Source organism: Verticillium nonalfalfae, assembly GCF_003724135.2.
Source record: "Verticillium nonalfalfae strain VnAa140/NRRL 66861 chromosome Unknown scaffold_5, whole genome shotgun sequence".
NCBI lineage: Eukaryota > Fungi > Ascomycota > Sordariomycetes > Glomerellales > Plectosphaerellaceae > Verticillium > Verticillium nonalfalfae.
The window spans coordinates 14,204-26,860 of record NW_021167230.1 but is presented as its reverse complement, the minus strand read 5'-3'; the positions used below and the strand labels follow the sequence as shown (position 1 = coordinate 26,860).

Sequence of the window (12,657 nt, the reverse complement as noted above, 5' to 3'; positions counted from 1 at the left end):
CTTATTTTTATCTATTATCGACCTACACAGGCACCTCAATCAACGCGAAATCCTCATCGAGGTAATACCAGTGCTCATACTGCGTAGGCTTCGCCGCTGCTGGCTTCTCCTCCGATTTGGAAGGGATGCCCAGCTGCAGCGTTGCCGAGCACGAACCGACGTAGCTCCCCTTAATATCAGGCCGGCTCGTCTGGTTGTAGTTGATGCTGTTCGAGTCAACGGCGCCCGAGATAAGGTCGCGCCAGTACTCGTGGCCCTTTTCGACGACAGCCGTCGCGAACGTGGCGTTCTGGTACGTCTCGCCGATGATGGGGATAACGTCGCCGCCGCGGGCGACTTTGTAGTAGGTGAACCAGTCGCGGAAGGCCTGGATGGTGCCTGGGCGGTATTTCTCGACGTCGAGGTAGTCTGCAGCGCGTTAGATCGACTGCCAGGACGAGGCTGGCTCGCTTACTTACTGTCGACGAGGGGCGCAATGGGGTCATTGACGTCAATGGCGAGCATCTTCCAGTCCGTCTCACCCCCGTCGTTGGGCGCAAGCCCACCGAGCAGCTTCACCTGCTTGACTTGTCCGACATAACCGATGCTGTCTTGTCAGTACCAAATCGTGAAAGTGGTGAAAGACCGATAGCACGTACTCGAGGCCAATGTCGAATAGATCAATGGGGTCATTATCACCCTTCTCGCCCGTGAAATCATGCTCAAAATTTGGCGACTCCCACGTCTGGGGGATGGATCCGTAAAGAAACGGATACGTCTTGTGCGGCCACACACTCTCAACGAAGCGCGGCGCGCCGTTGCGCTCGTCGTGGAAGATGGGGTTCAGGGGTTCCTGGCGGCGAATCTCAATCTTGGCGTCCTCCCAGCGCGGAATCTCGACGACAAAGTTGACGACCTGCTTATTGTCCTCGTCCGGGTACAAGGGGACGTCGTGCCAGAACGAGATGGGATGGCCGTCTTTCTCAAGCCACACGCGCCAATCCTGCGCGAACGTCAGTATCGTTCTATTGCAGACGAGAAGAGGAATAGCAAGAGGAGAGAACGCACGAGTGTGTTGCGTCCACCGACCGTCCGCAGAGAGAGGGCATCGTAGTCAAACGTGCCATTGTCGCGACGCTGAATTGTACCGGCAACAGCAAGGGCTGGCAGCAAGGCCTGGGCGAGGAATCTGGCGACCATTTTGTCGGCGATTAATACTGTCTTCAAACGTGAGGCTGCAAAGACATCCTCAAAAGAAGCGAATCGCCAAAGGACCGTCAGCCTTATAGCAATAGCAACATCCCAAGCCAAGATCTCCCCCTCCGCCGTCATTTCGCGCCTCGTGCCCGTGTCGACCACCTCTCAACGACGCCATGGCACGCTGGAGATGAGCGCTGACCCAAACCCCCGCCACCGCCCACGGTACCTGCAGGCGTCGATCAATCAATTGCGGCCGTGGTTGAATGGCAAGCCCATGACGCAGCACGTGTGCTCTCTCTGCCGTCGAACATCGGTCGGCCTTTCGTCGAGGGGCCGGAGCGCCAAGGCACTAAGGCCACTGAGCTTGCTGGGGGATCGGAGCACTGGCGCGTCCAATCGACGCCCCTTTGTCGTGCACGTGGGCGTCGCTCTTGGTAGCTGTTGATGCGATGCAACGCTGCTGCGTGAAACTCTCTGTGGTGTGTGCCTCGAGCCAGTTGAGTCGATGAGCGGCCCGCCAGTGATTTAACCAAGCTTAAAGGCAGAAGAACGGCTCCGGTCAGGATCTGGGGCTGAACGATATGAGGGTTATGTTTTCTCATTTACATTGAATTTTGACTGTGGTGTCAACGTGTTCGGTCATTTAGACACCAAGATTTTATTGTCAACACGCGTGCAAGCACGGCACATGTCCAGAGCTTGGCTGCAAGCGAGCGGTAGCCCAAGACAAGACCCCACGACAAGAAGCATCGCAGACGGCACATTGAGAAAATTCACTATACATGAGCCGATATAAAATTACCACCTATCTGAGGAGAAGTTACGACACTTATGATAACCAATCTCAATTATTTCTCAAGCCAGCGCCTCGTATTTCAGCACCATATGATACTTCAACAACGACGAAGATTTCCACCGGCACTGTCATCATGTTTTGCCCCTTGTTAGCCATCGCTGTCTCTGACAAACCTGTCTGGGGGTTGCGGATCCGCCAGGCTTGCGCGCATCTCCCCAACGCCTGTTCTTGTGCTCGGTCGTGCCCAAGATGCAGTTGTACTTGCGATGACTGTGTGAGTCTCGGTAAGATGCCGTGCCATGACGAGGACTGAAGCAGCCTGTCAATTTGGTGCTATTGCGATAAGCGAATGGAAGTAGGCACTATGGTCGCTCTGAACTACCAATCGGGTGTGGCTAATATATGTGATGGCAGACAGTCAGTCAAGCCTGCTCTAGAGAAGATTTTTGATTACTTGTTCTGGAACCCGGCAATGACAGCTTGCATCTGGTTTTATAGATATTGGAAATCACGTCAACTGGAAGACAGCCTGACAAAGACGAATTAGGAGATGCAGGTCATATTAGGAGGTGATTGAGAGCAAGGGTTCATGGCATTGTAACTTTGGCATGCCGTATGGCACTCCTCATGGCCTGCGCCATGGCTACTGTATTTAGTCTCAACAGGACACAGCAAGCAACATAGTTTCCGCAAGGAATACCTTCTAAATCGGTCTCCATTGCGTAGAGCAGGACTAACTGTTACTGCGGTATGGAATACTCGCTCTGCTTCAGCTGAACATCTTGTCGCCGGCGTTACAGGTCGTTCTTAGCCGAAGGCGTAGAATCCAAACCCTAAACAGTGTCTGGGCGTAATTGATGACGCAAAACATGTCGTCATGAGATCGATTGGTAGGAATCAATCTCCACGAGGCTTCCAACCAAGCATGCCTCTCGAAGCCTTGTTCCATATTACGATTTAAGAGTCTCCTACAAACCGAAGTCATCATGTGCGTTCAATGGGGCGTTCAAGACGTTCAATGCTACGGCGACAACAGTTTATAGGATAAATTATCCTGCCGTAGCTGGTGACAACCCTCGCAACGTTTCCAGCGCCTTTCGAGCTGGAGCGCTTTTCGTACCATGCCTTACAGATTTCCCCGCCTTTCGCATGCAGTTTCCTATGAATCATGGTTTTTTGCCTATTTCGAGCCGAACTATGTATAACTTGGTCAATGTCAACCGCTATCATTGCCAGCTTGTGTGCCTACCTGAGTCTTCTTCTTATGTCTCCGGCGCGTCTACCTCTAACACCTGGAGAACAACCGTCGAACAAATCGTCAGTTAACAGGAGGGAATTAAATAAGCCGAGGTTCAATTAGCATGACCCGGCTCTCGTGGGGATCCGCGTAAACGACTTGTAGGAAGACTTCTCCCGAGCTGAGGCGTATCTTTTCATCTAGAACAGTAAGACTGTAACAAGACGCGCGGCAAATGAGAAAACGTGATTTTGCACCAGATAGCCGGATGTGGCGCGATGGTTTTTGAGCGGTTCGCTATTTATAAAGCCCGAAACCCCATGCAAACCAGCTTCAACTGGTAAGAGGCATCGGCGGGGGACCTCAAACAGCAGTACCATACATAGATTTTCAGGTGGCCCCGCGGAGCTACCAATTAGGGGGTCAGCCAGGGGGGCTAAGGGCTATTAGAACGTATACATGAGGACCGCGGATGGCCTTCCAAGCTGCGGAGGGCCAATATTCAGATGTATTCCGACCCCCCACTTATATTCTATTGCCTGTGGACCACGCGAGGAAGATTTCTTCACTCTGCTCCAAATCAAGCAATAACATAGATGCTACTTTGGCACATAAGCTTTGTAGTCATGAATATGTCAAGGAAGGAGCTGCGTATTTACCTAGAAGCAGCTTTCACATGGCTTAGACCATATACCCATCAGTTAGTGGCGGGTTTACATCTGCAGCAGTGCGGATGCAGCGCTTTCTGCCGCAGAAGCTCGATCATCTCCAAGCTTCACCAAGAGTTCCGCCCGTACTGACCCACTGTTCCATCTCATCAGGGCCCAACAACCTAGAGTTCATTTAGTAGATACAACAAAGCATTCTCGACGCCAGTAGTCCTGCAAAAACAGCAACGGGAGAGTCGTTTTGATGCGAACTTACCACGCAAGTAAAAGCTTGATCATGTGGTCTGTGTCGGTAGCTTTGATAGAGCCAGGAAGCCTCTGGATGGAGAGGTTTTGCACAATATACTGCTTCTCCTCTCGCCACGCCTTCATAAACGCAGGAGACGAATCGGCTTCCCACAAATGTTTGGACGCAGTCCACCGGTGTACAGCCGCAAAACGTCCGGGAAGTGGTGTGCCCCCTATTCCCACCGTCTTAAGCATGGCCACGAGACCTATAAACCCGTACCCGAGCCAGATAGTTCGTCGCACACACTCAGCGAAGATCCACTTCTCCCAGGACTGGGGTGGCCTATTCCGTAACATACTCTCTTCGAGCAGCCACAACTCGGCAAGGTTATCGCGGTACGTCTCAAGATCTTCTAGCCACGCCTCAAGAGTTCCAATATCACGCTCTGCTTGCTCTCGCAGGCCAATGTCACCATCGAATATGCGGATTTGCTGGTAAATGAGAAGCGCTTGGGTGCGAGCGAGCTTGTCGAGGGGTGTCAGGTCTGCCGTCTCCGAGCTCGGAGCCTGTGCAGCTTCTTTTCCGTTCCCCTGGCTGTGACGCGGCGGGCGCGTTAGCTCATCAGCGGCCTCACAGAGCACGCGCATGGCCCAACTTCGGTTGGCGTCCGTACAGTTAGCGTACGTTGTAACGGCTGAGTAGACGGTGAGTATCGCATGCGGGGTGTGGGCGCGATATAGATGGCGATGGAGGAAGGGCGTTTCGCTCCGACGAGCGAAAAGGGCAGGGAACTCCTTGAAACTGGCGACGACCGAGCCGACTCGGGAACCCGGCTCGTGGATGCTCCATGGATTGAGTTGTGACTGGAAATGTGAGCCAAAAGCCGTAATAAAGGCAATTCGGTTCAGAAAATGATTGAGAACATACGCAGGCATCAGACATAGCCTTTTTCTCATGAATGAAGTATTGTAGATTTTCGTCTGGTGGTAAAGGTACCCTGGGCTGAGCTGTCTCCGTTCTTGGAAATTCCTGAGTTTGGCGCAGGTGCTTACTTGACCCCGCGTCATCAATAGACATCTGGTCGGTAAGGTTACGAGGGTCGAGATTGGGCGAGTCGGAGCATGAATGGGGTTCACTCGACATTTTGGCGTCGCAGGGTAAGCTGTCGTGCACTGCCGAGTTCGAGCGACAGGACGGTGTGAAGGATGTACATGTGCACCCGTAGACACTTGTGCGCAGCATTCAATGACTCCATGCTTGAGGTGATGAAGTCCGCTGCCACAAACCCACGCGCTACGAGCTTTTCTTTTATCCGTGTCCTGCAGGCGGCCCGTACACTTGCCGTTGGTATCCACCTTAGCACCACGCCAGTAGCGGAACGTATAAGCGGGGTAGGCTGTCTGCTGAGGCATGAAGTTTGAATTGATGAGATAAATAAGGGGTTTAGAAGATGGCGAGACTATGGGATTGGACAGACGATGTTGGAGTCGCCGCGGTTGAGCTTCGATGCACAGGCTCAAGCATCACAAAAGTGGAAGCAGGCAGTGCGTGTTGATTGCATATAGTAGGGAGCTTGGGATCGTAAACCCGGTAATGCAAGTCTTGTGATTTGTGTTCTGAAAAGTCTAGCGCAGAGACGTGTCTCCTTCTTGTTCAGCCGTCGTCTGTCAGGGCAAGGCGGCCTCGCCCTTGAAGACGAACGAGCTCGTAGCACCAATCAAGTCTCCATACTCTTCGTACATGGGCTCCAAACCGTGCTCCAGCGTATGATGGACAAATTCCTCAAAAGAAATGCCCTGGAAGTCGGGATACAAATCCTTCCCAATCAGGTAGCCAAGATAACGAGCATACTCGGGGGAGTTTTCGCCCATGATGTCGTAGGACTTTTGATACGTGTACTGGAAGTAGTCCATCATCTTCATCTGGTCATCCTTGGTTGTGGCTATGCCCTCCTCAATCTCCTCGGCGGTGCGCTGCGTTCAAGCCATGTCAGATATCGTGCGTGAAGAGGCCCTACCTTGCGTCTCCGAATGTCATAAACTTACGTATTTCTTTTCAATCGTCTCACCACTGAGCTTCGCTACAGTGTCCCAAAGCTCGTTCTGCGTGCGAAGATCTGTGTACGCGAAAACCTTGTGATTCAAAGTGCGAGGATCCGTGATGATGCGTCCGACATATGCTCCGATATCCCTCGAATCAGTTCTGGCGGAAGGAACGTTGCCATCGCCGCCGATCGCAGTGTTGTAGAGGAAAAGATTGCGGTCTAGTCGACCCGATGGAATGCGCGGGAGGCTGATCTGATACCACCAGCCGACATCGATGACAGTGTAGGGCAGGTGCACGCGCTGGATATGGTCGATAAAGGCTTCCTTCTGTATGGACGCATCAGGAGTCAGCCTGGCGTGCGAAACAATGGTAGTAATTGCAACGACCATGGCCACTTACGTTGTCACGTAATGTCTGGACGCCCCGAGGCATCACCGTAGCATAAAAGCATGGGACGTAGCGCTTTACTCCTGCCTTCTTAGCTGCATCAATCAGAGGCACCTCGTTGAGGATGCAGCACACGATGAGGACATCAAGGCCCTGGAGCTGTGATACTGTGGCGTCCTCAGGACCGTCGATATCGAAGGATGCTATTTTGACGCCTCGTTTCTCGAGGTCCAGTACTTTCTTCTTCTTCAACGAAGAGGGCCGTACAAGGGCCGTGATATCCTGCACTCGGCGACCATTTAAGCGATAGTTTCCTACGAGCAATTGCGGTGGACAACTTACGAAGTTGTGGCTTGCGGAAAGCAGACCAGTAACGATGGAGCTGCCATTCTGGCCCGTGGCTCCCAGAATCGCAACCTTCGTAGCAGCCATCTTACAATTCGCGACGAGTGGAACAGTGAATGGTATACGTCGTGCCGTGTGTATATTGGCGATGTAAATGGCAAGGAACGACGATATAATATAGTCTGCTTAAATTGGACAGCTAGCTATCATTTATACTTTTTGCATAAGATCCATTGGCTTCACTTTGTGCTACTATTGACGGTAGAAACTTCTTCGAAGGCTCTAACCTGCGTCCATGTCGGACTCACTTTCCCCCGGCTGGATCTGAGATCTTAGCCGATGGGTGCGGAGTTCGATCTGTCAAACAATGCGGAGTGGGGGCGTACGAAGGGGCCGGCGCATGTCGTTTACGTACATGGTTGACGCTAGGGGGGGTGGTTTGGCCGATCGTGCATTTTCACGGCCCGAAATGTGAATCGGCATACATGGGCTTTCTGTCGTTGACCCGCTCGTGCTAATGTCTCACAAACTCCACGGGAAGAGGCTCGGGTTCGGGCAAACACATGTAGTATGAAGATACTGACTACGATTAGCAGCACGGCATAATGAATCGAGATCATTTTTTAGAGTAGATTTGATTATTGTATTTGCTTAAAAGAACATCTACCGCCCTTCACGTATCGCAAGACCACTGTAGTCACTTGTAAGCCAAAGGCTGTGACTACTCTCTCAAGAAGAGGCCGACATCATATTGTGATTATTTCAACCTGCTTGCATCGCCAAAATACCTCACAGCCTTCAAAGTCTCTAGAGTTCCTGGAACGGGTTTCCAACACGTCGTTAGCTTCAATTCAATGCCTCCTGACTGTATCTATCCCTACAGTCCTTTAGTAGTCTGCTGCCCTACAAGCATCTGGTATCATGACCCCGATACCCCAAAACGCCAGTCCATTCCCAAAAAGTCCTTCGGAGCACTGTAGTCGTACATTTTTGTTTTCCACCATCACCCCTCGAGTTCGTCCTCTTCAATCATGCGGCCCAAAATCAGGCTCTGAATCACAAGCTCATCGCTCAGCGTCCGGATCCTCTTGGGCGGCGGCGCAGAGTCCCCTGCCGCGCTGACCCTCTTCCTCTTCCTCGTCTCCTGCGTCGGCGGCGCCGTCATGAACAGCGCCTCGTCGGTGCCCGTATTCTCGTCAACGTAGACCCAGTCAAACGGCGCCTCGAGAAGCTCCTTCTCGCGCATCATGCGTTTCGCCTCGTCCATCTTGTACGCCCGCGCGAGCGAGGCGCCGAGCACATGCGCCAGGAAGACATACGGCATCTTCTTGTCCTCCTGGCGCGACTTCTTCATGATCAGTAAGATACGACTGCCCTGAAGAAGCTTGGGACGGCGTCCGATGACGTCGACGAGACGGGCGTCGGTCGCGGGGTACGGCGCTAGGTAACGAGAGCGAATGGCATCCCGCAGGAAGGACGACTGGCCGGCACAGAGTAGGTACGGGTCCCATGCGACGACCTTCTGCTTCTCCACGCACGTCGTCACCCAGCGATCGGAAATGCAGGGGAGCCCGAGGGCGAGGGCCTGCATGTACTTGACCTTGCGTGAGTGTCCGTCTGCAATGAGCGCCGTGAAACCCAAAGTCTGGGCCGAGGTCGCCAGGGTCAGTGAAGCCTCTTCTTCTTCGTCCGTCACAGGGCTGACTGCCGCACTTCGCAGGGCATGGGCGTCAAAGAGCTCGTCGAAGCCGCTTGAAAGCAGCCGGCCGCCGTATTCGAGTATCTTCTTCTCGACATCGTTGCTCTGCGACAAGCGCTCCTCATACTGCTCCGTAGTTTCGCCCGGTCGCTTCGATTGGAACGAGATGGCGAACGCCATGCCGCTGAATAGCTTTTGATCTCTCTCGGGCGCTCGTGATTCCTTAATCAAGGTGGACAGCCGATCAGCTCGACTCTTCGCCTTGGGAGGATGAGCCATACTATTCTCAAACCCTATTGCAGACGGTGACATAGCGAGTTCATCTGTTGACGCAGAGTCATGCCGTGTCGATCTTCGCGTCTGTTTCTTACTGCGTTTCTTGCCGCGCTCCGAGAGGACTGGTGCAGTATTGAGCGGCGGCAGACTCGGCCTCGGATGGCGACTTCTTGGCTTCATAGGGGACGTGTGCGCAACCTGGTCGGACTGCTGCGTCGCTGGCGTGGTCTTAGACGACAAGCTCGGGGTAACAGACAGGGTGCTGAGGGTTGAAGTTGACTCCGGCGCCGATTCGACAGAGGACTCCGGCGCCACCGGCGTAGCCGGGTTCTGGTCCACTGTGTTGTGCGAGCGCAGTTTTGAAGGCCCGCGAGGCAGACGCGGCGTCAGCAGAGGCGGCGAAGATGGAAGGTCAAATGCTGGCTCAGTGCTCCGTACTTGGGGGCTCGAATCCAAAACGACAGACGGGTCTGACTGAATGTTCGGCTCATCAGCCTTGCTCTTGGTTGCACGCACAGACTTGCGAAGCATGCCAGACTTTGCTGCTGCAGTTTTGACTTCCCGCCCCGCTCTCGGCTCAGAAGGGGACGGCTTGGCCTTGGAGTCTGTTGCCGCTGCCTTGGCTGTCGGGCGGCTCTTACGAGATGACCTTCGCGAAGGCATAGACAAAGACGGGCGTGGTTCGTCGGGTGTTGCCAAAGGTGAATCCTCGTCCATAGGGGCGGGCGAAGGATCCTCGCAAACCTCCTCGAGTGCCAAGTCTCTCTCAGGACTTGCGACATTGACCTGCGTCGTAGGTCGGTTGACGGGGCTCGTCTCGGGAATGCGGTCTCTCTGCTTTGAGCTCGTGTCTGACGTGTCGACGCTCAAGGGATTCCCGGCTTTGTTGTGAGTCGTCTCCTCTGTACTGTCTGGTATAGCCTCAACACTAGAATCCAGGGCCGTCAGAGGGGCGTGGTTCTCCATGGGCAGCTCGTTTGTGATTATGAACTTTTTGACCGTGTCTGGTACGTTGAGAGGGTCCTGAGAATCGGCGACGGTGGATATGTCTTCCTCGTTTTCGCTCCCCACCGCAACCTCGCATTCATCGTCTGGTGCGATTGCAACCTGTGCCCTTCTCTGGGATCTTTGCGGCCGCGGAGTGATATCGGGATCGTCATTGGGAATGGTCCGTCGAAGACTTATTCCGGAGAGCTGCTCGGCAGCTGCTCTCTTCTTCATGGCGGCCCTCCTGCTCCGTTGCATGGCCTCCAGGGCATCGTCTGAATCGTCCTGCGAGTCCACTGGGGGTAGGGCGTCTCCACTGAGCCGCCTCTCTTGCGACTTTTTCATCGTCTCGTAGTGTGCCATGGGCTCGACACGGCGTCGCAGCGTGCCTGAGGGCAGCTCAACGGGGGTCTCAGCGACGGCCTCTTCGTCAACCCAACGACTAGGCGCTGGCGTCTCAGCGGGAAAGTGATCAGCTGCCGAACTGGGAGCTTGGGGGCTCGATGTGTGGATGACCGTGGGCGAAGTGATGTTGAATTGACGCTTGAGTGGCGATGTCTCAATCGGGTTCGGCGAGATGGACAGATGCTGGGGCAAGTTTGGTGAAGGTCTCGAGGACGTCGGGCTATCTCCACCCTTGAAAGCCGACGACATGCCCTGCGTCTGCCCAAAAAGTTGGGACGGTGCCAGAGGCTGGACTCCGAGATTGCCAAGACCGGCAAACGGGTTCGCGGGCGGCGCCGGTGTTTCTGGTGCCCAGGGCATCGTCTTGTACGGCGTCTGCCCTTCGGGTCGCCTCATGGAGGATTGATTCTGGGAGCTCGAGGCGCGCCTTCGCCAGGCGCCTCGCGTGTTGAGAGGACCGGTGCCATAGGGGATCGGAGATGATTCTTGGGTCGCCTGCATGTCGTGGTCGAAGAGATGGCCCAAGTTGCCAAAGTTGACGGCGCCCGTCTCATCATCGTCGAGATTTTTTCCCTCCTCCATTTGCGGCTCGAGAGGAGCGTCTTCAATTGCTGCATCGTCCCGCCGTGAAGCTGTCGACTGGGGGCTAGTGTTGATTTGCGAATGGCTCTCGTACTTTCGGTAATCGCGGTCATCGTTCTCCTGTGTGGGAGACGATTGTGACGTGTCCATCTTGGGTTTCCTCAGATGGATTTTCGTAGACGTGTCAAATGGAGTCTCGCCGGGGTCGGCTCGAGATGTTGGTGTTTTGGTGGTTAGTGTCGGAGCATCGTTCGTAGCCGATTGAAGGTCGAGGTTCCGTGCATAGCCGTCGTCTAGACGTGCCGATAAAGGCTTCACTAGTGCAGGCGTTGTCGTTAGCAGGAGAGGAGGCTGCTGCGGTGTCGTCGCGGCGGTTGTGTGCAGCTCTGAGGCTTCCGACGTCGGCTCAGGCGTAGGATCTCGGGGCGCTTGGCGGGCCTGTTGGTTTGGCGTCAGTCAGTGCTCGTCGACAAAGAAAGGTCACAGTGAATCTGCGCACTCGTTCTCCCGCCGCGCGTGCCTCGTCTTTGAGCAACGGCAGACCTAGACCCTCAGGCTCTGCGTTCTCCGGTGCACTGATAAAGGCGGCAGGCTGTGGTGACGCGATCGAGTCGCCGCGATTGACGAGTCGCGATTCCTGGTTCTCGCACGGCACTGGTGAGCTGCCGGGCTGCAGGGGTTGATGCTCAAAGCGGGTTAGCGTTCTGTGGGCAGGCTGGGGCTCCCTGTCGCGTCGTGTCACATCGGGCTGGGGTTAGGTCTCCGCGTACCTGGCCGACGCCAAAGCGTTGGATGTAGAGGGCCATGATATGCTGGCTATCCTGTGATTCGTCATCGCCATTGAGGGCGGCGCGCTCGGCTTGCGCGAGCGATTGGTATCGAGGCATCGGGCGTGCGCATTGCTGGGAGGGCGATGGTGATACGCGTGCATGGTGGTGGAAAAAGGAAAACCAGGTGAGTGGGGTAACTTGTGCTGAGTCTGGAACGCGTGCACAGCGCGACATCACGTGATGCTGTGCTATTCATAATCTGCTCCAAGCAGTTCACCGGGGCCTTGAGTGGCGATTGCATTTTCCAGAACTGCCTATCATGGCTGGCAGCTATGTATAGTGAGCCTGAAACAGATTCGCTATTGGATGCTATATTTTTGATTTGACACTTGGGTTGAGATGGGAGACGACAGTGAAGACAGTGCCTAGCCTTATCTGGGTCCTATGGTACTACAGTACTTACCTGAGTCGGTACGTCCAATGCATGTAGACGCAAGGAGTGGCTGGCACTGCTGGCCACTGCCATGCCCTATGCTCCAGCTGTCGAACCGTACTCAGACCCCAGCTCCATCGTGCGCAGCTGCAGAAGTACGACAATGTATCAACCTTATCTTACCCGCCCATACTATCCAGTCAGCTGCTCTGCTTTACGACTTGAACATGGCCTTATGTTACCAGCATACCTGATCCTCGCATGCCATATCGGAGGCGTAGCGTGTGGAAGACAATGGTGGCGTCAGACAACCCAGCAAGCCGGCTTCTGGGCGAAACACAGTGGGCATCCGGGGCCTACAGATGAGCCAAGACTCAAGCTGTACTGTTCCTCGTGCTCGCCAGACCGTAGGGTCGTGGGAAAGGGGAGTTTGCACTGGCACGTGCCAACGGGTACTTTCTGACGTGGGCGGCGCCTTGTTGGCTGCGGACGCTGAGTGGGGGTTGAGTGGGTGTCGGGGAGTGTGATGAGTTTGATGTAATAATATATTGCAGTTCATGGGAATCACATGCAAATGCTATTCATTTCATTCATCAAAAAGGCATTGTTGATGAATAT

At 54.4% G+C, this 12,657-nt stretch overlaps 4 protein-coding genes across 4 annotated transcripts; all 4 read right to left on the bottom strand.

The window, feature by feature from the left end:
- Positions 1-22: 22 nt before the first annotated feature.
- D7B24_006678 (uncharacterized protein) lies at positions 23-1,179 on the bottom strand (the record flags this gene model as incomplete). The annotated part of the gene is made up of 4 exons (XM_028640802.1): positions 23-408; positions 459-586; positions 639-982; positions 1,048-1,179. 4 exons carry the CDS (start codon positions 1,177-1,179, stop codon positions 23-25), a joined length of 990 nt encoding a protein of 329 aa, XP_028498768.1.
- A 2,058-nt stretch (positions 1,180-3,237) lies between these two features.
- On the bottom strand, positions 3,238-5,252 carry D7B24_006677 (uncharacterized protein; the record flags this gene model as incomplete). The annotated part of the gene is made up of 5 exons (XM_028640801.1): positions 3,238-3,267; positions 4,014-4,044; positions 4,137-4,972; positions 5,037-5,089; positions 5,162-5,252. The coding sequence occupies 5 exons, from the start codon at positions 5,250-5,252 to the stop codon at positions 3,238-3,240; spliced, it is 1,041 nt and encodes a 346-aa protein (XP_028498767.1).
- A 524-nt stretch (positions 5,253-5,776) lies between these two features.
- Positions 5,777-6,974, bottom strand: D7B24_006676 (uncharacterized protein; the record flags this gene model as incomplete). Its single annotated transcript, XM_028640800.1, has 4 exons — positions 5,777-6,082; positions 6,155-6,481; positions 6,555-6,824; positions 6,885-6,974. 4 exons carry the CDS (start codon positions 6,972-6,974, stop codon positions 5,777-5,779), a joined length of 993 nt encoding a protein of 330 aa, XP_028498766.1.
- Positions 6,975-7,890: 916 nt separating this feature from the next.
- Positions 7,891-11,723, bottom strand: D7B24_006675 (uncharacterized protein; the record flags this gene model as incomplete). Its single annotated transcript, XM_028640799.1, has 3 exons — positions 7,891-11,274; positions 11,336-11,521; positions 11,607-11,723. The coding sequence occupies 3 exons, from the start codon at positions 11,721-11,723 to the stop codon at positions 7,891-7,893; spliced, it is 3,687 nt and encodes a 1,228-aa protein (XP_028498765.1).
- Positions 11,724-12,657: the final 934 nt, after the last annotated feature.